Source organism: Pseudorca crassidens, chromosome Y, assembly GCF_039906515.1.
Source record: "Pseudorca crassidens isolate mPseCra1 chromosome Y, mPseCra1.hap1, whole genome shotgun sequence".
NCBI lineage: Eukaryota > Metazoa > Chordata > Mammalia > Artiodactyla > Delphinidae > Pseudorca > Pseudorca crassidens.
The window spans coordinates 19,772,746-19,800,275 of record NC_090318.1 but is presented as its reverse complement, the minus strand read 5'-3'; the positions used below and the strand labels follow the sequence as shown (position 1 = coordinate 19,800,275).

The window sequence follows — 27,530 nt, the reverse complement described above, 5'->3', positions numbered from 1 at the left end:
ATAATTGCTTTACAATAGTGTGTTAGTTTCTGCTTTATAACAAAGTGAATCAGCTATACATACACATATATCCCCATATCTCCTCCCTCTTGCGTCTCCCTCCCACCCTCCCTATCCCACCCCTCTAGGTGGTCACAAAGCACCGAGCTGATCTCCCTGTGCTCTGTGGCTGCTTCCCACTAGCTATCTACCTTACGTTTGGTAGTGTATATATGTCCATGTCACTCTCTCACTTTGTCCTAGCTTACCCTTACACCTCCCCATGTACTCAAGTCCATTCTCTACGTCTGTGTCTTTATGCCCCTAAAAAGATATCTACAAACAATCAGTGCTGGAGAGGGTGTGGAGAAAAGGGGATCCTCTTGCACTGTTGGTGGGAATGTAAATTGATATATCCACTATGGAAAACAGTATGAAGATTCCTTAAAAAACTAAAAATAGGACTACCATACGACCCAGCAATCCCACTACTGGGGATATACCCTGAGAAAACCATAATTCAAAAAGTGTCATGTACCAAAATGTTCATTGCAGCTCTATTTACAATAGCCAGAACATGGAAGCAACCTAAGTATACATCGACAGATGAATGGATAAAGAAGATGTGGCACATATATACAATGGAATATTAGCCATAAAAAGAAATGAAATTGAGTTATTTGTAGTGAGGTGGATGGACTTAGAGTCTGTCATACAGAGTGAAGTAAGTCAGAAAGAGAAAAACAAATACCGTATGCTAACGCATGTACATGGAATCTAAAAAAACAAATACATTTTTAAAGATGTGACAAGACAAAAGAAAAGGGCTTTGAGTTTCTAGGGGTGAGAAGGCAAATATGTGGGGAAAACAGCTGTAGTTAAGTTTTGTCAGGTAGGTTCCTTTGGGCTGCCAAGGGTCTCTGTGTTGTTTACAGTGATTAATTGCTGTCCTTCCTGGTAGACAGGGGAGAGGAAACACTTTTACAAATTTATGGCCTGCTTTTAGTCAAATAGGGGGAGGATAAGGAACTCTTCTTATATCTGCTTCTTCTTAATTGCCTCTGGTCAAAATAATCCTTATGCCAAAGTGGCATATTTTGAGGTGGCAGATTCTATAACCCTTCCTATGTAACAGATGTATCACAAGGCCTGGCACTATTTTTTTTATTTTTTATTTTTTCTGCGGTACGCGGGCCTCTCACTGTCGTGGCCTCTCCCGCTGTGGAGCACAGGCTCTGGACACGCAGGCTCAGCGGCCATGGCTCACGGGCCCAGCCGCTCCGCGGCATGTGGGATCCTCCCAGACCGGGGCACGAACCCGCGTCCCCTGCATCGGCAGGCGGACTCTCAACCACTGCACCACCAGAGAAGCCCTACATACTCAATTTTTTAAAAAAAATTTTTTGAATGTTGGGCATTGTTCTCGTGTAAGCATTTTACAGTTTCTAAAAGCAGTATTGTCCAAAGCTGGAAGAACTTAAGTCTTCGCCATGTGAATGAATGGAGGGAGTTAAACAAAAAATAAAATTTAAAAAGAGAAGGTCTGATAGGAGAGCAGCTGGATAAGAAAATCAAAAAAGGAATAGTAATTTAAAGTTTATTCCAGCTATAATGTGGCTTATTCTGACCTCAAGGCAGCATCACATGGCGTACTTCTGAGTCCATTCCTGAGATATTCTGTTGTACTTAGCTCTGTCTGTCTTATAGATCCATGCAATCTCTGGTACTAGGGAGTCATCTGGGTTTGAATCACACAGCAGTGAACAAATGGATTAAAGAACTTTAGAAATAGTTAAAGCAGGTGACCACTGTGATCTTAGAATATCAAGACAAATGCAGCCATTCCTGTTGATATTTGGATGATGAATTCTTATGGTAAATGCAACCTGGTTTGAAGGGGTAGTCCATAAGAAGATGAACTGTCAAAAAGAATACATATATATGTGTTAGCATACGGTATTTGTTTTTCTCTTTCTGACTGACTTCACTCTGTATGACAGTTTCTAGGCCCATCCACCTCACTACAAATAACTCAATTTCATTTCTTTTTATGGCCGAGTAATATTGCATTGTATATATGTGCCACATCTTCTTTATCCATTCATCTGTCAATGGACACTGAGGTTGCTTCCATGTCCTGGCTATTGTAAATAGTGCTGTGGTGAACATGTGGTATAGGTCTTTTTTTAAATTAAGGTTTTCTCAGGGGATATGCCCAGTAGTGGGATTGCTGGGTCATAAGAACCAATAATAAAATAATACTGAATTTTATATTTACCTATTAAAAAAAAAAGAATACACCACTTTGACATGGACTGTCATTAGGTCCCATAATTGTGACTTGCCAATGAAACATATCATTCCCAATTGGACCTGCAGAACATTGTGCCAGAGGATCATGGACCAAATCACTAAGTTCCTTATGAATTCATTTCAGCACCATAGTCTGTGCTTTTTGTCTGGCTCCTCACTACCTCAGTATGTGCTCAAAGGTCCAGCACAAACTCTTCATTTTCCAGGCTACTGGGAAGAGTAGTTTCTTCATCTCACACCGACTCTACACAGGTGGAGAGGGGCCAAGGCATCCCTCAAGCTGTGGCCTCGGCCTCCTCCCTGCCCACCCAACAGCTGCTGCATAGCTGACCCTACGGTGCTAATGCACATGATGTGAGGTGATAGTATTTTTGAATACTATCAAAAGGTGTGATTTTTTTTTTTTTTTTTTTTTTGGCTGCACCCACTGGCTTGTGGGATCTTAGTTCCCCAGCCAGAGACTGAACCTAGGCCCTGGACAGTGATAGCGCAAAGTCCTAAGCACTGGACTACCAGGGACTTCCCAAGGTTTGATTTTTTTTAAATATAGAATTAGGCTTTCTATCTTGTGTCATTTAACAGTCTGTTTCCTTACCACCAATTTATTTTAATTTTGGATTAAATAAATAGTTTTGTTTTTGAGATATCTCTCATGAGTTTACCTAAGCTCTTTTGGAACCTATAGGATTCTTTTTTTTTTTCTTTTTTTTTTTTTGGCCACACTGCACCATGGCTTGCAGGATCACAGTTCCCTGACCAGGGATTGAACCTGGGCCTGGAATCCTAACCACTAGGCCACCAGGGAACTCCCTATAGGATTTTTTTAAAATTTATTTTATTTTTGGTTGTGCTGCATGCAGCATGCGGGATCTTAGTTCCTCAGCCAGGGATGGAACCCATGCCGCCTGCAGTGGAAGTGCAGAGTCTTAACTGGATAGCCAAGGAAATCCCCAAAATTGATTTTATTAAAATATAGTTGATTTACAATGTTGTATTGGTTTCTGATGTACAGCAAAGTGATTCAGTTATATATATATTACATATATAAAATATATATATATATTCTTTTTCATATTCTTTTTCATTCGGGATACTGAATACAGTTCCCTGTACTATATAGTAGGACCTAATAGTTTGCAACTGCTAATCCCAACTTCAAATCCATCCCTCCCCCACTCTCCCTTCCCCTGGGCAAGCACAACTCTGTTCTCCAGGTCTGTGAGTCTGTTTCATAGATAAATTCATTTGTGTCATATTTTAGATTTCACATATAAGTAATAGCATATGGTATTTGTCCTTGTCTTTCTGGCTGACTTTCCTTAGTAGGATAATCTCTAGGTCCAACCAAGTCTCTACAAATGACCCAATTTCATTCCTTTTTATGGCTGAGTAATATTCCATTGTATATATGTACCACATCTTTATCCGTTCATTTGTCAATGGACATTTAGGTTGTTTTGATGTCTTGGCTATTGTAAATAGCACTGCTATGGACATAGGGGTGCATGTGTCTTTTCAAATTAGAGTTTTGTCCAGATATACACCCAGGAGTGGGATTGCTGGATCATATGGTAACTCTATTTTTAGTTTTTTTTTTTTAATTAAGCTTTATTGGAGTATGGTTGTATTAGTTTCTTGCTGTACAGCAAAGTGAATTAGTCATACGTATACAAATATCCACTGTTTTTTTAGATTTCCTTCCCATTTAGGTCACCACAGAGCACTGAGTAGAGTTCCCTGTGCTATACAGCAGGCTTTCATTAGTTATCTATTTTATACATAGTAGTGTATATATGTCAGTCCCAGTCTCCCAATTCATCCCACCGCCCTATCCTCCTTGGTAACCATTCATTTGTTCTCTACATCTATGTCTCTACTTCTGCTTTGCATCCTTTCAAATTATGGTTTTCTCAGGGTATATGCTGAGTAGTGAGATTGCTGGGTCGTATGGTAGTTCTATTTGTAGTTTTTTAAGGAACCTCCATACTGTCCTCCATAGTGGCTGTATCAATTTATATTCCCACCAACAGTGCAAGAGTGTTCCCTTTTCTCCACACCCTCTCCAGCATTTATTGTTTGTATATTTTTTGATGATGGCCATTCTGACCAGTGTGAAGTGATACCTCATTGTAGTTTTGATTTGCATTTCTCTAATAATTAGTGTGTTGCACATCTTTTCTTGTGTCACTTGGCCATCTCTATGTCTTCTTTGGAGAAATGTCTGTTTAGGTCTTCTACCCATTTTTTGATTGGGTTGTTTGTTTTTTTTGATATTGAGCTGCATGAGCTGTTTGTATATTTGGGAGATTAATCAGTTGCTTCATTTGAAATATTTTCTCCCATTCTGAGGGTTATCTTTTTGTATAGTGTATGGTTTCCTTTGCTGTGCAAAAGCTTTTAAGTTTCATTAGATCCCATTTGTTTATTTTTGTTTTTATTTTCATTACTCTAGGCAGTGGATCAAAAAAATATCTTGCTGTGATTTATGTCAGAGAGTGTTCTGCCTATATTTTCCTCTGAGAGTTTTACAGTATCCAGCCTTACAGTTAGGTCTTTAATTCATTTTGTTTTTGTTTTTGTGTATGCTGTTAGGGAGTGTTCTTTTTTTGAGGGGGGGCAAAAAATCCTTTTATTTCCCCCCCACATTCCAGCTCTCCACTTTTTGTAACATCTCTTCCAACTCAGAATCAAGGCCCAAGAAGTTGACTCACACCTGAGAATGAGACGGGAACTAGGCCAGTGCCCTCAGAACCAGGTTCTAGACCAGTAGGACTCTGGCGCAGCTGGAAGCACACAGCAGTGAGACAGCAGAGAAAGCCACAGAAGAGAAGAAGGAAGGAGCCCAAAACCAGCAGCCTAGAGCTACACAGAGCCAACTCCTCGGAGGTGAGCAACTTGCTGAGCACAAGACCTCTGTGGCTTCAGACGCTGACATACTCCTCAGTCATCCTAGGGCTCAGGGTAGAATTTCCTGCTCCCTCCTCCAAGCAGGACATGGGAGGCTGGCTGGAGGGCAGGATTACTGGAGCACCACTAAAATATAGGCAGGTTCCTGGGGTCCTTTCTTTGGTCACCCTGGCTGTAATGAGGACCAGCTCTCCTGCAGAAGATCCTTTCAATCCCATCTGACTACCCTGGACCTCGGCTTGGAATGTCTGGGTCTTGTTCCTGTCTAGACCATCTCTGAAGTTCAAGGTAGTCAATAAGCCCACAATGTGAGCCACGCCACTTCTCTGTGACTGTCCCATTCACAGGGCAAAGGGTCAGCTGGCCAAAAGATCTCAAGAAGGAGACCTAGTCCTGAGGGATGTCAGAGCTGCACAGGCCAGTCTTGTGGGTGAGGAGGAAGCAACCAAGGCCCAGGCCAGAAAGGTCCAGAAGCAGCAGGATCAAAGTGATACAGACCAGAGGTGGGTGGTGGGCCAGGCAGAGATACAGGTTGTGCCCTGCCTGGCAGATGCCCATGGGGAGCAGAGGGGTCTGGGCATCCAGGAAGAGCCACTTGGAGGCAGGCAGAGGCTGGCGTCCCCTGTGACGTCACGTGTGGAGTAGCAAAGAATGGGAGTGTTCTAATTTCATTCTTTTACATGTAGCCATCCAGTTTTCCCAGCACCACTTTTGAAAATACTGTCATTTCTCCATTGTATATTCTGGCCTCCTTTGTCATAGATTAGGTGGCCATAGGTGCGTGGGTTTATCTCCAGACTTTCTATCCTGTTCCATTGATCTATATTTCTATTTCATAGGTAGGTTCGCTTGTGTCATATTTTAGATTCCACATATAAGTGATACCATATGGTATTTGTCTTTCTCTTTCTGACTTACTTCATTTAGTATGATAATCTCTAGGGCCATCCATGTTGCAAGTGGCATTATTTCATTCTTTTTATGGCTGAGTAATATTCCATTTTACATCTTTATCCATTCATCTGTCAGTGGAGATTTAGGTTGTTTCTATGTCTTGGCTATTGTGAATAGTGCTGTTGTGAGCAAAGGGGTGCCTGTGTCTTTTCAAATTATAGTTTTGTCCAGATATATGTTCAGGACTGGAATTACTGGATCCTATGGTAACTCTATTTTTAGTTTTTTGAGGAACCTCCATACTATTTTCCACAGTGGCTGCACCAATTTACATTCCCACCAACAGTATAGGAGGTGGAACCTATAGGATTTTTTTTTTTTAAGAATTCTATCCTTTTTAAATTAATTTATTTACTTTTGCTGTGTTGGGTCTTCGTTTCTGTGCGAGGGCTTTCTCTAGTTGTGGCAAGCGGGGGCCACTCTTCATCACGGTGCGTGGGCCTCTCACTGTCGCGGCCTCTCTTGTTGCAGAGCACAGGCTCCAGACGCGCAGGCTCAGTAGTTGTGGCTCATGGGCCTAGTTGCTCCGCGGCATGTGGGATCCTCCCAGACTAGGGCTCGAACCCATGTCCCCTGCATTAGCAGGCAGATTCTCAGCCACTGCACCACCAGGGAAGCCCTATAGGATTTTTTATGTTCTTCAAGCTTCTAGAAGTTTCGTGTTGTGCTAATTTTCAGAGTTTTGTAAACAATTCCTTAGCCATATTTAATCACCTTTCTTTTTGGCACTTTCACTCTGCCTTTACATTCTCAACCTGAAGAAGGTGGGCTGTTTAGTTGGTTTTCCTGAAGAAAATCTTTAACCTCTAATTCTATCTGCAGAGAATAGAAATACATGAAACATTTCCTGTGGTTTGTAGAATTAGATCTCAAAATTAGGGTACATGTATGTTGAACATATTCAAGTGCATTTTAAGCTTGTGAGCATATGAGATAAATTTAGAGATTAGGGATTATTTGGTTTCTTCATCTTTATGCCAAGTAACAGTGTTTTATCCCTGAGCTATTTCTAAGGGTTGCCAGGATTTTCTGCATGATCATGCTACCAACTACTTTCGTTGTTTCCACTTCAGTGTGGTTCAGGGAAATGTAAGCTGAGAATTAGACTGGGATTTAATACCCCAGGGTTACAACTAACTTGCCTAATAACCTTGGACAAATCACAAAAGCCTTACTAGGCCTTTGTTTCCTTATATGTGAAGTGGGGAATGATAATACTTACCTCTTAGTTTGGATATGAAGATTAAATGGTATCTCACAATCCACCTTGCTAGCATGGGTTGTAAGTTTGGATTTTAAAATTTTCTAATTAATCACTAGAATCTCTACATGTAAATAGGTTTGGGGTCCCCTATTTAAAATCTCCTTTACAAATTTACTAAGAACTCTAGGTGCTTACTCTTCCAAAGGAGCCTCTTGTCAACCCCAAATGGAGAGAAACTCAGAAAAGCACGACCAGTCCACTGGTAGGTCCTGGTCTCAAATGCTGTTGTTTTGTTGAGACCTTTTGAATAAATTGATTCTACTGAGGCCATTGAGTGCTCACCCACTGCTGGCATGCCCCTCCTGGTCCAGGTCCTTGCACACAACTTGGTGGTGCCCAAGCTTGGCCTCTCAAGGTTACTTGTCTACTGGTTACATTCATCTACTCAGTTATTGTGTCCTGTATCACCCTGTGACATCTGTGTCAAGACAACTGGATCCAGAGGAACTTGTCACCAGTCCAGACATCACTTCCTTTCTTGATGTGTAACTAGATTTTAATATATTTTCCTACCAGTGGACCTCAGTTGGAATCATCCTAATTCATTTGAGAAATTCTGATAACGCTGAATTTCAAAAGGCAAGGCCAAGAACAACTTCACCTTTGGAGACTCCTTAAGTCCATTTTGCATATTTAGCCCACTCCTCCCAGCTATCAGAGCTGAGTACCAAGCAAATCACCAAAGTTCATATCACTTCATCATCTATCAGGAATGGCTTACTAAACTTAAATTTGTATTATTAAGAAGGGTCTATCAGGTGATTTGGGAACAAGGAAGGACTACCAAGGGACTTATTTTTTTCAACCAAGGGACTTTTTGACAATATCCAGACAGAAATAATCTGATACCTTCTTACTAAATAAGGTTAAAAAAAAGTTCTGCTTCACCCCACAGAGCCACATATGTGTAAAGTACCTAGCATGCCTCTGTTATTTATTAGGTGCTCAAAAAATGTTAGTTCTCTCCTTTCTCCATTCCCCCTCATCTTGACCACCCGTCTGCATCATTTAGGTGGGAACACATAGCTTTCTGTGAGAAAGAGTGTGGCATCTAGTGCTTTGAAGCTTCAGTTTAGTGGAACCATATATTCCTTGTCTGGTTTTGCCAACAAAACATGTGTCTGTGTGGTTAAGGCACACAGAGGAGGCCCAGGTCATTGCAGTCAGAGGCTAACCTCACGCTCTGTCTTCAGCTTTCAAGACAAGCTCTTTACTACATTTATAGCTGAATTCCCAGACCTCACTACAAGACCCAGGGTTGTGGCATCTCAAAGCTGACTCTATTCTTCAAAAGAAAGTGACAGCTCCCTTGAATTATTTTGGGTTCAGTAGTGAGTCACCACATGTTTCATGAGACAAATCAGGTGCTTAATACCATATTAGTCTTACAGGTGTTTAATTATTGGCTTTAGAAACAAATTCTAATAGAAATAGAAAGAAGAAAAAGTGAGACTAATTCCAAAGCTCTCTTGAAATTATCCTTAGTCCCTGCTGACATTTCCTTAACTGGCCCTTTGTTTTAATGTCTTCAGCAGAAGAGTTTTGCTAATGCTCTGAGGTGTGGTTTTGGCTTAGCTGCCTTTGTTTTTTCCAGAGTTAGCCTTGCTCTCTGAAAAACATTGCATCCTGGCTTTTGCAAATCTCCACTGAGTTTGGAGAAATTATGCCTTGCCATCCAACCTCTTTCCTGGAACACAATGTGATTGCTGATGACATACCAGTTGTTCCACTTGACAATGTTTGCTTGTCGTCTCATTTCACTTGAATATTCACTGGTGAGTAAGAACAGAAGTGGAAAGCCTTACTTATCACAGTTTATTATATGTTTCATGCCCATGGTAATTACTTTTATAATGCCACTCATGAATAAATTGATCAGATTAGGGTGAATCACCTGACTGGCCAACAGTTATTGGAATGATCCTCCATGTGTGACCTGGTGGAAGTATTACAAAATGTGGCAGGATAGACCTGCCCAGCATCGCAGCAGTTGTTCATTTGTAATGCTGCCTTAAGGAGATAAGAAGATGAGAGCAAATTTTTCCAGCAGCTCAGCCTGCCTTGCCAATAGTTCGGAGGAGGAGTTGCCAGTGGGGCTGGAGACCTATGGGAACCTGGAACTTGTTTTCACAGTGGTGTCAGCCGTGATGATCGGCCTGCTCATGTTCTCCTTGGGATGCTCTGTGGACATCCAGAGGCTCTGGTCACACATCAGGGGACCCTGGGGAATTGCTGTACGACTGCTCTGCCAATTTGGGCTCATGCCTCTTGCTGCCTATCTCCTGGTCATCAGCTTCTCTCTTAAGCCAGTCCAAGCTATGGTTATCCTCATCGTGGGGTGCTGCCCAGGGGGAACCACCTCGAACATTTTCACCTACTGGGTTGATGGAGATATGGATCTCAGGTAAGTTACACTAGGGAAGCTCAGCTGTCTTCCCCTGATAGCACTCTGTCTGGGGTGGGGGTGGGGATGGGGGGGACTGACACCTTCACGTTAAAAACTTTGCCAATCTAGGTAGAGATTCCAGTGAGAAACATGTTACAGAGACTTGTTCAGTCCTAGAAGGACTTTCCTTTTCTGAGCTTAGAATTTACTTTGCTGTGATTGTCCTCTGTTTTACTGGCAACTGCTTTTCTGAATAGAGGGGTTTGGTTAATATGCAATAATGAAGACAGGTCTCCTTCCTCACCCAGTGGCCCTTCCTAGGCATGAACTCATTCTCATTCACACTGATGACTTTAGCAACAGTCCTGGTTGCACAGTCTCCCAGGGCAGAATCCCAGGAAGCTAAGGATACTTGTTGGTAGCTATTGTAGTAGTGATGGTGGCAGTGGCATAACCAGAATGAGGGCCTCATGGCTCAAATCAGCAAGTGATGCCTGAACACCTACTTTATGAGATCAGTATTTTGGGGAACTGGATAAGGGAGCTTTAGTGGTATGTGATAGATGCATCCTGTTTTGAGTGGCCTATTGAGTTGACTTGGAGAGCAACATAAAGACTTATGACTAAAACTGTTCTTTCTTGTTGCTTTGCAGATGTTTAACATTCATTACTAGAATCTCACTCCTTTCATTTAAGCCAGTGACCTTATTTCCAATTATGGTGTAGATAAATACGCCTGGGAAAGATTAAGCTTTATCATTCATTTACATTTTAATGAGATTGGGTTAATCACATGTATTTTGCAGTGCTTGTTTTGATGGGGAAAAAAGGGCATTTGAATGAAGAATAGAGGAGTCACAATTGGAGAAAATGACAGTGGTCTTTCTAGAATCTTTGCTTACTTCCAAAAAACCTCTTTCACATTTTGCCCAGGGAAAGAACTACTTACAAATTTTAATCTTTGTTTGATGTGTATGTCATTTGGTTGAGATTTATTATACAGTGAATGAATGAATCAGAGGTGCTGACTGTGCTGGGAGTTGATGTTACTGAGTCAGCTGCAGATATGGGTTTCTAGTTTCCTGCATGTGCTGCATGTTCAGCATATGGAACTTATTTCACCTATTAATTTTAATGAGTTCATGCCAAGCAGGCCAATAATTAATTTTCATATGGCATATGTTTTTAGTTACCCACTTATCAAAGATTTGAAATGAATCACTTGCATTGCTAATTTAAAAAACCTCCTTAATGTGCACTAATTCAAATTCAGTAAAGTTGACCATTAACATAATAATTAGGAAATGACAAATATTCTTTACACAAAGTCCACATAACAGTGATAAATTCCAGGGCCTGAAAGTTTTGGGAAAGAAGAAGGAAAGACATTTATTAAGTATCCTGATAGTCAGGAGGTTTATGCTTTCATGTATTTTCTTTCTCTCCTTTCTTGGCTCTCAAAATAACCTTGTAAATGACCTTTTATTATTCTGAATTTTACAGCTGAGAAAATTGTGTGTCAGATCAGTTAAGTATGGTGCCAAATCCTACAAATGAGTATGGCAGAACTCAGATTTAAAGGCACATCTGTTTCTCATCAGTCAGCAATTTAGGGACTTTCTTCAATGCCATTTATTAACACAACTAGATCTTCTGAGTAGGAACATAAATCTTTAAACAGTGTTCTCAAACACTTCTGTTCTAGAAAAGAGAACATTTATTACCTTCATCTCTTATTAGCCAAAATTATAATAAAAACACCAATTAATAGGAAGTCTATAAAAGATAAATCTCATTTTACTTCCCTTAATTAGCTTTTAACTTTGGTCAAATTATTTAACCTATATGCCTTATTAGTAAAACAGGGTTAAAATTACCTGTTCCTCACAAGGATGTATTTTAAGGGGGAAAGATATATGCAGGATGCCAGGCACAGAGTAGGTATGTAGTAAATATTAGCTACTTTCCCATTTTTCTTAAAATTTTGATTTTGAGTCTCACAAACAAAAACAAGCATAAAATTTAAATTCTAAGAAATAAAATTTTAAAATGGGGACTAAATATTAGATTTTCAAAAGCTTATAGATACAAGAGTAATATATCTTAATTCTCAGTAAAAATTGCAAATAGGAAATTCAGTACTATCGAGTGAAACAATATCCAAGTTCATTATGTTTTTCTGACTTAATTACCAGCAAAGAAAACTTTTAAGCAAAACTCAATAGACAGTCATTGACAAAAATTCTATTTTTCATACCAGAAAAAATCTAAGAGCATTTAGTAAAACGTCTTCATTTTACAAATGGGGAAATTTAGATTTAGCACTCTTGAGATGAGCACTAAATCTAAGTGTGTTTCTCATGCCTTAACTCCGTGCTTCATTCAATCTACTTGCAGTTCTCCATGCATTCACACCAACCAAGGTGTTTCAGAATGAACATGTGTGAACCAGTTTCTGCATTCTGAGTATCTGATGCTGATACCAGTCATCCTCCCAGTCACCTGGGCTCATCATCTTAGCAGTCCTGCACCCCCACCCCCTGATTCCCTTCATGCTTCACTTTCTTTAGTTAGTTCTCTGGCTAGTATGTAGCCCACCCTCTTGATGTCACCCATAGCTATTGCTTCCTATCTGTCCACTGCCATCACCTCAGGTCAGACACCACAATTTCTTTCTTGGTCAATTGAAGTATCTTCACAATGTTCTCTTCTACCTTCAATCTCTGCTTCATGGTTTTGTAGTAAGTGGGTAAGGCAGGCTCTGGGGTCAGGCTGCCTGTCTTTATATCCTGACTTGGGACCTCTTTTCTGTAACTGCAAATCATAGTACTTCCTGTATGGTGTTGTGAGGTGAAAAGGAACATTAGTATATGTGTAAAGGCTTCTCAACACCTGCTAAATTGGGTAGAACCTAAGCTGGGTCTAACAAACTCCTGCAAGTTTATTTACCATTAAGCCCTTAAGTACAACTGGTCTTTAGTCAAAATGAGCTATTAACTGCTCTTTTTTTTTTTAATAGATTTTAGTTTTATTTATTTTGGCTGCGCTGGGTCTTAGTTGTGACGTGGGATCTTTGTTACGGCATGTGTGTGGGATCTAGTTCCCTGACCAAGGATTGAACCCAGGCTCCCTGCATTGGGAGTGCAGAGTCTTATCCACTGGACCACCAGGTAAGTCCCTATTAACTGTTTTTAAACATACCCAGCACTTTTCCAACTTTCTTTTGCTCATTGTCCTCACAGCCTGCAATGACAACTGGCCTGATCTGTCTCCTCCAATCATCCTTCAATATAACTGTTCTGGAAAGCAGTTGGCCCACATGTATGAAGAGCCTTAAAATTATCCTGCCCATGGACTGAGCTCTGCTCATCTTTGCAGGGCTCTGTTACATGTCCAGGACTGGCTAAATGTAGACTGATCTCAGATGGCCTCAGCTGGGACAACTGGGCTCTCCTCCATGTGTTCTCTCATTCTCTGGCAGGCTAGCCTAGACCTAACCAAATGACAGTGTCTGGAAAGCTTATAAGGTCTCTTGAGGCCTGAGCTTGAAGGCATTTCATCATAACTTCCACTACATTCCAGTGGCTAACGCAGATTGCAAGGCCAGCCGAGTTACAAGGACTGGAGAAGTAGATTCTGCCTCTCAATGGAATGAACTGCAAAGTCATAATGCAGAGGGCATGGAAAAGTGGGGGTAAAGGAACTGGGGACATTTTTTGCAATGTACTGTACTAAGGATGGACAGAATTCTTGTCTTGGACAGTAGGACATGAAAACTGAGATCTGGCAGTACAGTGTCATAGTTAAGTGCACCAGAAAGTAGATCCATCACTTACTAACTGGGTCATCTCAGTAGGTTATGTAAATTCTCTATGCTTTAGTTTCCTCACTACTAAAATAGGGAGAAACATAAATGGGTTGTTGTAAGGATTGAATTAGTTAATATATATAAAGTGCTTAGAGTCTTACTGGTACAAAATTCTCTATGAGTTAATATTATAAGGGTCAGGCAAAAGAGCACTGTATCAGGGGTCTGTGTTTTAGTCTCTGCTCAAGGAGCCATGTGCCTTTGAGCAATTTACCTTTCTGGACCTTTGTCCTCATTTGTAAAATCATTGGGTTAGACTTTCTGAGGTCCCTTTTTCTTTTTCTTTTCTTTTCCATTATGGTTTATTACAGGATATTGAATATAGTTCCCTATGCCATACAGTAGGACCTTATTGTTTATACATTCTACATATAATAGTTTGCATCTGCTAATCCCAAACTCCCAATCCATCCTCCCCTGCCCACTTGCCCCTTGGCAATCACAAGTCTGTTCTCTATGTCTGTGAGTCCATTTCTGTTTCGTAGATAAGTTCATTTGTGTCATATGAGGTCCTTTTTTATATTGTGATAAAATATACATAACATAGCATTTACCATTTTAACATTTTTAAATGTACAGTTCAGTGGCATTAAATACGTTCACATTGCTGTACAATCATTACGACCATCCATCTCTAGAACTTTTTCATCTTTCCAAATTGAAACTCTGTATCCATTAAACAATAATTTCTCCTTCTCTTCAGGCCCTGGCAACTGCTATTCTACTTTCTATTTCTATGAATTTGACTGCTTTAGATATCTCATATTAGTGAAATCATAAAACACTTGTCCTTTTGTGTCTGGCTTATTTCACTTAGCATAATGTCTTCAAAGTGCACCTATATTGTAGATTGTCAGAATTTCCTTTCTTTTTAAGGCTGAATAATAATCCATTGTATGTATATAAGACATTTTGTTTATCCATTCATCCATTGATGGACACTTGGGTTGTTTCTACATTTTGGCTACTGTAAGTAATGCTGTCATGAATACGGGTGTGCAAATGTTAGTTGGAGTCATTGCTATCAATTCTTTTGGGTATAAACCAGAAATGGATCTGAGGCTCTTTTAAGTATTTTGTGACAATAGGAAAAGAAAAGCAAATTATAAAATCTAAGCATCCCCCCTCCCACCCCAGTTTTTAGTGTTTCTTCTGAAACTATTCAACAGAGATGCCTCTCCTCTGTCCTATAGCACTAAATATGCAATGCTTTCTTGTCATCTATCGGAGGACACTGCAGTAGTTGGGCTCTTTCAGCCTCACTAGGTCTCTGAGTTCCTCCAGGGCTTGTTCCTCTGCATGCTTAGTGCTAGCCTGGTGGTGGCAGGTGCTTGATAGACGAGAGTGAATGACTGAAGGAAATTTTCTGATTGCCTGTGTGTTACGAAAGCTTCTTTTGAAATGCAATCAGTTTATTGGCACAACTCAGGATAGCTTGCACTGTCCTTAGTTTGATAACTTTTTTTTTTTTTTCTGGCCATACTGTGTGGCTTGCAGGATCTCAGTTCCCCAACCAGGGATTAAACTCTGGCCCCAACATTGAAAGCCTGGAATCCTAACACTAGGCCACCAGGGAACTCTAGTTTGATAACTTTTGATATGTGAGGTCTATTCATCCCTGAGGACATATTTGTGTCCTCTACAGCAGAGAAAGACCACTGGTAGTGGTAGAGCCTGAGGGATTCAGTGGCCAATTTTGACTTTTGAACTTTAAAGGAGCTCCTGATCCTCAGCAGAAACCCTGAAAATAGGACTTCAGATTCTTCAGGTCTGTCTGACAGGGCCTGGTGGAGAACTGAAGATCATCTTGTGAGACAGAACTTAGATTGAATCCATGTGACTTAGTGTGTTTCTATAATGTTATGCACCTTGTCTATAAAATGAAAATAATACTCACCCATAGGGTTGTCTTTTAGATGAAAAGAGAAAGTGTATGTAATGAGGTGTGATACTTAGCAGGTGGTACTCAATAAATGCTGGTTACTGTTCTTGAGATGGAGCAGACAGCAGTAACATGTATATTTGGGGGTTGAAAACCTGGCCTTTAATTCTTCTGTAGGACCAAGTCTGTTGATCTGATCTTATAGCATATTCCATGTCCATCTGACTAGCTAGGTAATTTTAAAGATTTTTTTCAGTGGGGAAGCAAGTGTGTACTTTCGTAATTTTGAGTGTTAGAGTTCCTGAGTTTATTGGTTTCAAACTAAAACAACATGTGTATAATTTAAATCCCAACTGCAAAATGGTATACTCATCAATACTACATTTTGATATAATGCATATATGTATAATTTTCATGTTTTAAAGGAGGTTCAGGATTTCTACGTTTTTGCACACTTGCTGAATCTGTCTCATTATTCTCTGTAGTAGTTTGCAGATAGTTATGCCATTCTTCTAAGTGCAGGTGGAATCTTGTTATATTGAAGTTAGATTTTGCCAACAATTTTCCTATATGTGAACAGCCAAGAGACTCAGTTGACCACATCCTCTGTTTATGTTACATTGGAATTTCATGGCATTAAAACAAAAGGTGTGACTATCCAATGTACTCTGGCACATTCACTGTTTGCTTTTCCAGCTTTGTTGGTATTTATAACTGTCAGCAGAGCACCAGGGTTATCTGTTGCCTTCCTTGACCATTACTGTGAACGTTACGGGTAGTTGTATAAAGGATGGAAGTAGTAACCTGTGTAATCAAGGATATAGAATCAGTCTGATATAATCTTACACTTTGCTTCTCACAGTCATGAATCTTACCTTTCTGGTGTTTGAGCCAAAGCCATACAGGAGGAAAATGCTCTGCTAGTTCAACAGAAGTTCAAGATCAAAGTGACATAATATGGAATTCCTTTCAGGATGTGGTGATATGAAGAGCCAGGAATGTAGCACTATCATAGACTAGGAAGTTGGAGAAGCATTCCAAACACACTCTTCATAGATACAGAGGTTTGAGAGCTGTGGCAAGCTGCTTTTCTTCCTTCACCTGCTCTCTAGTTAGGAGGAGATAAGATGAGATAACATAATTTTAAATCTCATATGGAGTAAAATATTTGCAAGAACTGCTCAGAAAAGCTTGAAAAGAAAGACTTACGTGGAAGTGTCTGCTCTATCGTATACCAAAATACACTATGAAAACACCATAATTAAAAGTCTGGTATTTGCTTAGGAAAAAATGACATTTTGAACATACTTGAACATATATTTAATGTATAATGAAGCTGGAACTTCAGTTTAGTGGAAAAGTGTTTATCTGGAAAATTTAACACACTTGCCTCACAATATAGAAGACAATAGATCAGTTTCATACCTTACACAATATAAAATATAGATTTTAGATAGGTTAAAGATATAAATGTAAAATATAAACCTATGAAAATGTAAAAAGTGGTGGCAATATTTGAATAACCTCAGGAGAGGGGGGAATGTTTAACAAGACAAGGAACTCAGAAGCCAGGAAAAAAAAAATTGACGGACAGATTTGACTAGCTCAGAGTTATTTACCATGACAAAAGTCATAAGCATAATAAAAATATAAAATAAGCTTGGCAAAAATATTTGTATTACATTTGATTATATGTACCCTAATTTTAAAGCAGCTCCTACAAGTTGAGAAAATAATCAGACAAGCAAGGCTGTTGAGAGGGGGTATACAAGAGGTAATAAACTTGATGGAAAGCACAACCTTGTAGAGAGTCAGGTGTATAACAAAAGAAGAGTGAGATGCAGTTTTCAGTGTTCTCATGAGAGTTAAAAGGGATTGATGGCCTCCAGTGTAGGCAAGATTGTGAAATGCAACAAGCTTTTTTTGAAAGTAATCAGTAGTATCTATTAAAATAAAAACATAGACTTTTGACACAGTGATTCCACTTTGGAGAATCTATTCTACAGAAAGAAAAGAATTATTTAAAGTGAAATATATGTAAGAATGTTTATTATAACATTGTTTATAATGGAAGAAAACTCAAGTTTTTCATCATTAATGGAGTGATTAAAGAAATTACGGCATATTTATATTGTACTTGCAGTTCTTTAAAAAATATAAATTTGTTATATCTTTTGTCCTGAAAAATGCCTATGATATTAAGTGGAGAATAAAACAAAAGCAGCAAAGCTGCAGAGTAAGTTGTATCCTTTGATTTTTTTAAAAAGAAAGCAACAAAGAGTAAACCTCTATTCCCTGAACAAGCAGCTATGAAACAAGATTGTTCAAATGAAAACAAAGAGGAAAAGAGATATATACAAATACTTGTGAATTACCTAAGTCTGGTTTTCTGAAGGGGGTCACCAATTAGTTAAATATTTGACAGTGCATCTTTGGGCTAGATTCCCAGATGGGCAATTGTTGGGCCAAAGAATTAACACATATGTAATTTTGCTAGATATTACAAAACTCCCTCCAGGGCTTGTGCCATTTTGCATTTTCACCAGCAATGACTGAGAGTACAGAAGGAGTATTTTCAATATCATTGAAGTATAATGGTTACTGCTTTGCTGGGAGTATAAACATTGTTCTGATAGAAAATGTCAAAGATATCACAGACAGATTATTTTATAGCCAGGGTAATTAGATGGAAACATTGGTGATTCATATTATGAGGAAGAATGATGGATGACTTGCAGGCCTGATCAAGTGCTGGAGGACATTTGCTGTCTCTGGAAGAGACCTTAGTCCTACGAAGGATCTCCTTCCCCTCCTTGGTGGGCTGGGAGGTAGTGAGCCTCAGTCTCTCGGCCATTTGCACCATAAACACAGGTTGGGCACATACTATATGCAAGGCAGTCTGTTGTGAGAACTTAAACAATGAATATTAAAACAATCCCAGACTCTTGAAGCCTAGTGTTGAAGGGAACAAACTCTTGCTTTACCACTGGGTTGTGTTGCATGATGTTCCCCGTGCCTCGTCTCATCTGTAGAGCAGCATTAATCGTATCTATAAACAGTTTGTATGTGCTTAAACAGATTGTGTAATTTTCTCAGTGATTTAAAGATAAAGTATTTTGTTGGCCTGAAGAATATCTCATTTCCATTTACCTTATTTCCCTTAATTTTACTGATTGATTTTGTTGCTGGTTTTATCAGATAGGGACAAAATCCTGTAAGGAAGAAAATCAATTCCTGGTTGTCAGGGACTGGGGGAAGAAGGTTATGGGGAGGTACTGCTAATGGGGCGGAGCTTCTTTTTGGGGTGATAAAAAGATTCTGGAAATAGAATAGTAGTCACATATACTAAAAGATACTTTAAAATGAATGAATTTTATTGTCTATGAATTATATATCAATAAAGGAGAACCGTATAAGGAAAAATATGAATCTTATAGTGACTAGCAGAATGTTTAGGACGAGTAAATGCTCATAAAATATGAGTTAATTGATAGATGGCAAGAACTGCAAGAAACTTTTTTCTAGGCCACAAATACAGTCATCATTTGTTGAATAATAAAACAGGAAGGAGTTTCAAGTAACTTGCCCTACATAATCTCTAAGAAGTTGTACCCCAGAAGTTGTTTTTGTAAGGACTAAATTCTTCATTTCAAACTCTCCATCTTAAGCAACTACTTTAATTTTACTTTCAGCATCAGTATGACAACCTGTTCCACAGTGGCTGCCCTGAGAATGATGCCACTCCACCTTTATCTCTACACCTTGTCCTGGAATCTTGAGCAGAATCTCACCATTTCATATCAAAACATAGGTCTGGGGCTTCCCTGGTGGCGCAGTGGTTGAGAGCCTGCCGATGCAGGGGACGCAGGTTCATGCCCCGGTCCGGGAAGATCCCACATGCCGCGGAGTGGCTGGGCCCATGAGCCATGGCTGCTGAGCCTGCGCGTCCGGAGCCTGTGCTCCGCAATGGGAGAGGCCACAACAGTGAGAGGCCCGTGTACAGCAAAAAAAAAAAAAACATAGGTCTGTATTGGGCTTGTGACATGAAATAATAATAGTAATGGAGATGGTAATAATAATAGCTGTTGTTTACTATGTGTCTCATTTATACAGGGGTTTTAATATATTATCTAATTTAATTTTCCATATAACCCTACAATCTAGATTCTATTACCAGTTCCATATCCTGCATTTTCAGAATTAGGGAGGTGAAGTAACTTGACCAAGGTTGTGCAGCTGGTAAGTGCAGACTAGAATTCTGACTCGTGAATCTGACTGCGAAGTCCAAGCTCTGAACCCCTGCAAGTATTCACTTTTGAAAACAAAGCCAGAAAACTTACTTATTAAAAAAACAAATAACCCTTATATAATTCCCTAGAAAGCAATTAGACTCATCATGACCCACAGGTTAACTGAATCACAGTGCCTCTAATGAGACCTTAGTTCCCTCAGCTCCACCTTTTACATCACCTGTGAGCCTTGACTTCTTTACTGATCAACATAATGATTCCTATTGAGTATTAAAAGCATATCCACATGTCACAACCACACCCATATCTCTTTCATTATCTCCTTAACTCTGAGAGCTCTGTGAACTTACTAGGCTTGGAAGAAAAACTGGGTGAGATGATGTCTATTCTGGTTTGATCAGAGTCTTTGGAGAATTGGTAGAAACTATGATTCGTAAACTCCAAAGTGTCAATCTGGAGTCTCAAGTAATTACTTACAGAGCTTACAACCCATGGCCCATAGTTCAGAACCATGAATAGAGCCATGTCCTGATAACAGCTGAAGCCCATTAAATTTGTAAAGTTTGAGTTAAATCTTAATTTAGAAATCATGATTTTATGTGCAACTTTTTCTTATCACTAAGTTATTACCATATTCTGTTTTAATAATATACTCTAAAAGTCACTTGTAAACAATTAAAGCCCCAAATATGAACAACTCATATGACTTTGGAGCTAGTATTGCAAGTGAGCAGGTTTGGAAAGTGGCACTGGAAAATGTCAGTGTATGGATCCTATTGGCAAGTAGACTTCTGCTCTGTTGAGCCTGTCCTTATTCTCTTATGTTAATTAAAAGATGTATTTCTCTACCTGCCTTTGGGTTACCTGGCTACACTTGGAAATATGAGAACTTGCTTTGGTTTCTGTAGCAAATGCCATCTTTGTCTTGTAATAGATATTCTTTACTTTGCGAAGCAAATCACCCATTGGCTTCAAATAGAGAAATAATAGCTATAGTTGTAGAGTGGTAACCCCATACATAGCAACCAGAGAATTTTGCAGATATAAAAGGGTCCTCCTTTTTTCTAATCCTTACATTTTCAGTTGTGTCTAAAATTCCATGTGATTGTTGAGGGATTCTGAGAGAAATGATAGACTGTGTGTGATGGCATTCAGTGGTATCATATACCCTTCAAAGATTGTCTTATAAAGATTTAAAAAATTTATTTTGGAGGTGGATGCAGAAATAAAATGCATCTTTAATTAAAGCTTTTATCTAATTGAAATAGACATAAGTTGTTGAGGACTGGGCAGTCAGGGTGAGAGGGGATACCATCTGACAGATTTTTCTTCTCTTCAGGAGTTACCCTTGTGTGCCTGACCATTCCTGTGGCCCTCGGTGTCTATGGGAATTACAGGTGGCCAAAACAATCCAAAATTATTCTTAAGGTAAGCAACTCCATGGGACAGTTAGCACATTTCAGAATCAGAGACTTGACAAATAGATGTAAGCAATGACCAGAACAAATGGGCCAATCAAATACAACCCCTCACCTAGCACTGTTTTCTTTACATGTCCTGCATTTTTGGATCCAACCACCATATTTCCTCCATACTAAGCCTTGCTCCACTCCCATGGGACCCTACACTGAGGCTTATGACACCCTGCAAACCGTGGAACTCATGCTTTAGTGACAGAAAACCTTAGGCCTGCGTGTGGCCAGAGAGCACCAATTTGTTCACAAGGCTTCACACCGGTGCTCTCAAGTGAAGGCTGTCCAAGTCTGTATGAAATGGGACTCAGCGTTTAGGAGTGTGGCTGATTTCCTGGAATAGCAGAATGAAGGGATGTCTTTTGGAAGCATTCCTGGGGGAGCCTCTAAAGATGGAGTTTGTACACACGAGCAAGGGCTGCTGACCACACGAATAACTGTCAAAATGAAATCATCCAGAACACACTAAGGAGTCTGGCCCTGGAATGATGGGAGGTGGAACACCCTACCTCCTCTTAACTTTACAGGGTTGTCTTTTATGTGCTAGAGAAACAAGCCAATGTCCATGTTAAATAGCTTTTAAAATTATGTGGCTTGGGCTTCCCTGGTGGCGCAGTGGTTGGGGGTCCGCCTGCCGATGCAGGGCACGCAGGTTCGTACCCCGGTCCGCGAGGGTCCCACGTGCCGCGGAGCAGCTGCGCCCGTGGGCCATGGCCGCTGGGCCTGCGCGTATTATGTGGCTTGAGTGGAGGCATTCTCAACAATGGTGTCCATCTCCTATAGGGTTTGTCCATTTTTCCAGTTATGCATTGTTTTAGACGATACAGGCTTTTATTACATACTTTCATGAAGATTACATGCTTTCATGAAGATTTAAAAAATGTTTTTATTTCTACATTTATAAAGAAAGACATTTGGAGCTAACTGGAGGTTCAGCAAATAAATCTCAGTTTATTTTAGTTTGGGATTTATGGTTTGGTTCAGTTTAAGCTCTTGATGTTTGGCTCTACCTGACAAAACATGCCAATCCATTTGCCTGCGCGAATAGATGATGCTTCCCCAGCTTGGCACGAGACTAAAAAACTCTCGCTATTCCTCCAGTGAGATGGAGAATGGGAAGAAGCGTTGACAAGCAGACAAATCAGTTGAGCACAGGCAGCTGGAGGAAGGCTTAGATGCTGTGGATTCGGATTGCTCATGGTGACTTTACTGTTATTTCAGTAGGAGAAAATTTCCACTGTGTCAGCATGTGGTTATAATTTTGTTTACAAAACAAGAGGAGAGAGTATGATCATGGGAACGTCTTACTTTTCAAGTACTCTACCTTGCATTACTTTATAAAAAGGGCATCTAACAAAAAAATTATGATTTTGGTGTTTCCATATCCTCTACTAGGCCATCATTGTCAATGGAGAAATCAGATAAATTTTCTGTATGTCTGTAAAGAGTAAATGAAAACCATAGGCAAATTAAAAACCATTTGGCTATTCCATAGGCGCTGTGGCAGAAAATATTTAGTAATATGTATAAACAGTCTAGAGCACTTTAGTTAAAACTAGGACACTTTTATCATTATTTTGGGATGTCTTCATTTTCTATTCCTAGTCCTCTTTTAATTTTAGATCTGATTTATTTTCTGAATCAGTTGCTTTTGGTAAATTTTAAACTTTGATATCCCTTTCTTGGGAGAAAGTTAAAGGAGGATTTTTACAATCAGAGGCCTTTGTGTGTTCCAGCATCTTCCTGTTAGGCAGAGGCCCAGTCTTTCCCTATATTTGAGCAGTAAAAATGATCCCAGAACACATCTATGGTACATTGCGTTGTTTTTATTTTGTTTTGGTTCCTCATGACCATCTTCTTCCATACCCTGAATCACTTCAAATCAAGGTTGATGCTGAACTGGGTGCATAGTTTGCTGTTTACATGATGTGAATGGGAGCTTGCCAACATCCTGATTTTCTCCCAAATATTCTGGGTCTTGCTTCCTCTCTCTCTGGTTTAAAACTCAGACCACTAGGAAAATTTTTGGTTGATTTTTGTTTGTTTGTTTCTGTTAACAAAAGTAAGAGACAGTCTTCATTTGGGAGAAGATATCAGTATATTCAGTACTATCTCATTTTCCATTAATATTAGCTCAGGTTTTCTAATGAAGAATGGGTAAATTTCATTTGAAGGAGAGAAGAACAGGGAACAAAGCAGTAAGAAATTGTTGGTGTTTGAAGGGGTGGTGGGAAGAGAGTGGAGGATGGTCAGGCAGGGCAGATCTCAGACAAGAGCTTACCAGCACAGGGCCTGTGAGGTTGTGTAAGAGGTGTTGGATGCTTATTATCAGATTTTTCACTTATTTCACAAATCTGTCCTATCCACGAAAAATGCCACTACCCAATCCTTCTGGCAAAATCCTCCCCTTGAAAGGAATACATTCTGATCATAAAATAAGAAGACTTAGATTTGTGCAAGTCACTTGACCATTTTGGACCTCAGTGTGGTATTGACATGAAGATATATATAGAGATTGATGGAAAAGAATTGAGATTCTGGGGGCTTCCCTGGTGGCGCAGTTGTTGAGAGTCCGCCTGCCGATGCAGGGGACACGGGTTCGTGCCCCAGTCTGCGAAGATCCCACATGCAGCAGAGAGGCTGGGCCTGTGAGCCATGGTCGCTGGGACTGCGCCAGAGCCTGTGCTCTGCAATGGGAGAGGCCACAGCAGTGAGAGGCCCGCGTACTGCAAAGGAAAAAAAAAAAAAGAATTGAGACTCTGGAAATAGAGCAAAATATATTTATGGACTATTGATTGTCATCAAATGTGCCAAGAAGTCAATGGAGAAATAATAATATATTATAATAATAGTAATTTTAATATAGTAATTAATACTTTGGATAAGGTTCAGGCACCTGTACTCTTCTAGGAAAAGAAGTTTCACTATATTTTGTTTCATGCCTCTCAATTTATTTCAACCATTTTTTCTTACTATAAATACAACATATGTTCACTGTAGAAATTTTTTAAAATTAGAAAATTCTGAAGAAAAAAAATTATCTGATATTTGACACAACTCTGTGAGAGTTGCACAACTCTAAATATACTAAAACCACTAGGTTGTGTACTTTAAAAATGGAGAATTTTATGTTTATCTCAATAAAGCTGTTGTATAAAAAACTATTTTAAAGTATCAAAACTGCTCTTCACTGATTTAGGGAGATTTTCATTGTTATATAAATGTGTGAAACTAGATTCAGCAGAGTTCTTTCATAATTACTCTGCATATACAAAAAAATAAAAAACTGCAGCCTGTGATCATTTCAAAATCTTTTTATATTCAGATACTGAGCCTTCATAAGGGTTGACTACCTCAGATTTGCTGCACTCATTGTGGATCACAACTTCTAGATAAGAAGTTTACAGCTATTGTGTCGAAGTGAAATTTGAAAGTAGCTCTACTGGATTCCTATCAGAAATCCTGCAGAAAGTCAGACATCTTGGCTCTGATCTGCTATAAAAGATGTAAATTTAAGTGACCTTAATTACCCTGTCCTGTGCTCCATCCCTAAGGAATACTCTGTAGTGGGCGGTGGCTTTATTAGACTTCCTGGACCATGCTACTCTCAAAAGAACTGATGTGTTCAGATAATCTGTGTAGGGCTGTGATTCATAATTTAAACTTTGAGTTGTCTCCTGAGGTAACCACAAACTAAATTCAACCAAACTTGAGTCCACCAAGTGGGAAAAGGGGTGGGGGAGGAAATAATCTTATTTCTTTTAGCAATTTTTTAATTTGGTAGTGCTTTTCTGTGTTCCATGTTAAGGCTTTTTTTTTTCTTTGACTTGGAATAGTTTTTGGCAGAGCATATTGCTTGGTTAAGTAACATGAAATATGCATTGGAATTATGAAATGCCTCATGAGTTTGCCAATCTCTAGAGTGGAACCAAACAGCCTTTGATGTAAAGGCTACCCAGGATTACCGAAAAGTCTTTCCATCTAATGAGATAGTCTAGTAGTTTCCTAGTTCTGTATCTTTGGTTCAGTAGAAATATTTCAAAGTGTCATGTGACCACTTGATTCAGAGTCTGGGTTTGTCCATAATAAATCCGTTTGTCAAATGTTGGAGTTGCAGACTTGCTACTGGTGAGAGTGAAGCAAATGGGTAAGCAAAACTATCCTGATGTGGGAATGTTTTCCTCTAGGAGTTCAGTCTTGATAAAAGTGTCAATACTACTCCTAGGAGGGTTACAGAATCACCTGACAGGACCTGCAAACAACATCTGGGCAATAATGTTGGCATTATTTGAGGTGACAGGGAGGACGCCTACGTTCTGATATACTTGGGTGAGTATTTGAGCCAGGCAAGGAGAGGTTGGATGATTGAGAAACAAAGCATTCTTGGTTAATATGAAGACTTCATTTGGCAACCAAAACTCTTAATAATGTCTTGGACCTTAGCCACATATTTCCCCTGAAAAGTATGCCTTTTTTTCCAGCAAAATTTTGTTGGGGTTTATGTTATTGAAGAATGAACTAATATGAATATGTGGAACTGGTATTTAATGGCATACTGTCCTAGAAATCTGAAGACCTGCAGGAGATTTAAAAATTCCAACCCTTGTTGTAACTTTTTAAAGAAGATTGTGATATTGTCAAAATACACATGAATGAAGTTTTAACATGCTGTATGATGGGTGGATAAGGCTGTCCATTGTACCATTTCTTTGTTTGAATTCTCAGGCATGGTTTGGCAGTGCAAACACTCTTGAAATTAACAAATTCAATACACAATAAATATACGCATTAAAAAATTGTGGAGTAGAAGTAGATCTAACCATTTGAAAGACCTAATCATTTGAAAGATTAATAATACTGCGTAAACTATGGCAAATCTGATTTTATGAAACAAAAAAAAGTAAAAGTCCCACACGATAGAAACAAAATAAACATAAAAACATTTAAATATAAATAATGTTTAATCTAGCATAATAAAATAATGTTGATAACACAGATCAAGTGGATAAAGTTCTGGAAAAACATAAATGGTAAGAATAGAATTAAATAAAACAATATTCAAGTCAGACTAACAAACTTTGAATCAAAGATTTATTTCCAGTTCCCTTTAAAACGGGGCCTAACAGTTAATTTTTTAAAGCATTTTTTAAAAGAAATGGATACTTCCTAAATTTTGCAAAATGTTAAAAAATATAGCGCTAAGAAGATACCATGAAATAAATTTTACAAATGTAAAATTGACTTCAAGCTAAGTGGAGAACACCAATTATGGGAAATTTCACTCATTAACAAAGACGTAAAAAACTGTAAATAATGTTATGGACAGCAAAGTGTTAACAGCTTGTTTTAACATAAAACCTCACGAACAAATAGAATTTGTTTTGAGAAAACAGTGAAGTGTTCGACACCGCAAAATTGAGCATAGTTATTCCATCCACTGAAAGAATAACGTAGAAATAAGCGGGACAAGTTGTAGTCAGAGTGTTTTCACGGTACTTTTGTTTTTTGCTTTTTTTTTTTTTTTTTTTTTGCTATTAAGAATCCAATCTGCAGTTTGCATAAATGGAATAATAAACGTGCGCATGGAAAGTGGGTCGTGAGTGAAGTACTGTACATGAACGTAAATAATTTATATTCTATCATGGTTCCAGGTTTGTAAAACTCCTGCAACGGGTTCTTTTCCCATAAAGCCTGGCCTGTCACAGATAACTCGGTAAGGGTCTAAAGAAACTGCGTTTTGGCAAACGCATGCACGTTGCTGTGGTTTACACTGGTGGAGTAACGGAGGAACATTTGGGCTGCAGTTTCAGTGTTCAGCCACACTGGTGATTTTTCAGATTTTTTTTTTTCCTCGCTAATGCGCAGGCGTAACATGCGCAATGGCACACTAAAAAAAAGATCCGGTGCTTCTGGTCGTAACTCTACCCCTCTGTTCCGTTAAAGAACTACTTAATATCACGCTAGCGGCTAATTTGTGGTGATTTTACGGTGGTGAACTTGCTTCTGCAATCTCAGCTTTTACCTGGCGTTCAGAACGTCGTTCAGGTTTGTAGATAACTGCTGAAGAATCGGTGCGCGGAGTGACACGGCACGCAAAGAGACCGGAACGGCTGGCGGTTCAAGATGGTGGTTGTTAAAACGCGTCGTTGACGATTGGTAAGCAGGTAAATGCGTTAAAATAACTCGGGAGTTTACTAGAAAATAAAGGCTGTGTGGCACTTACTTTTTATGTAGTAAGGATCCATGCGCTATTGA

The 27,530-nt window shown here is 39.3% G+C and overlaps 2 protein-coding genes and 2 pseudogenes across 12 annotated transcripts in view; 2 read left to right on the top strand and 2 right to left on the bottom strand.

Annotated features, from left to right (window-relative positions):
• Positions 1-1,619: 1,619 nt before the first annotated feature.
• On the bottom strand, positions 1,620-2,422 carry LOC137217915 (ubiquitin-conjugating enzyme E2 D2-like; annotated as a pseudogene).
• Positions 2,423-4,937: 2,515 nt separating this feature from the next.
• On the bottom strand, positions 4,938-5,758 carry LOC137217914 (insulin-like growth factor-binding protein 3 receptor pseudogene; annotated as a pseudogene).
• Positions 5,759-9,413: 3,655 nt separating this feature from the next.
• On the top strand, positions 9,414-27,412 carry LOC137217910 (sodium-dependent organic anion transporter-like). Its single transcript, XM_067724903.1, has 4 exons — positions 9,414-9,821; positions 19,246-19,364; positions 21,143-21,231; positions 27,329-27,412. Exons 1-4 carry the CDS (start codon positions 9,445-9,447, stop codon positions 27,410-27,412), a joined length of 669 nt encoding a protein of 222 aa, XP_067581004.1. The 5' UTR covers positions 9,414-9,444.
• LOC137217797 (lysine-specific demethylase 5D-like) overlaps positions 27,186-27,530 on the top strand; it is a 44,566-nt gene continuing 44,221 nt past the window's right edge. For 10 of the 11 annotated variants that reach the window (XM_067724754.1, XM_067724752.1, XM_067724746.1 and 7 more), the window contains exon 1: positions 27,186-27,439. The gene's annotated coding sequence lies outside the window, so the exon portion shown is untranslated. The remainder of the gene's footprint in view (positions 27,440-27,530) is intronic. The other variant, XM_067724745.1, reaches the window with a different exon arrangement.

What these genes read in the sequence shown, in the direction of transcription:
- LOC137217910 (XM_067724903.1), top strand. Translation starts at nt 9,445, where the DNA reads ATGAGAGCAAATTTTTCCAGCAGCTCAGCCTGCCTTGCCAATAGTTCG. An exon ending in GATGGAGATATGGATCTCAG is followed by an intron (nt 9,822 to 19,245) that starts GTAAGTTACACT and finishes TTTTACTTTCAG; the next exon opens with CATCAGTATGACAACCTGTT. An exon ending in AATCCAAAATTATTCTTAAG is followed by an intron (nt 21,232 to 27,328) that starts GTAAGCAACTCC and finishes TCAGGTTTGTAG; the next exon opens with ATAACTGCTGAAGAATCGGT.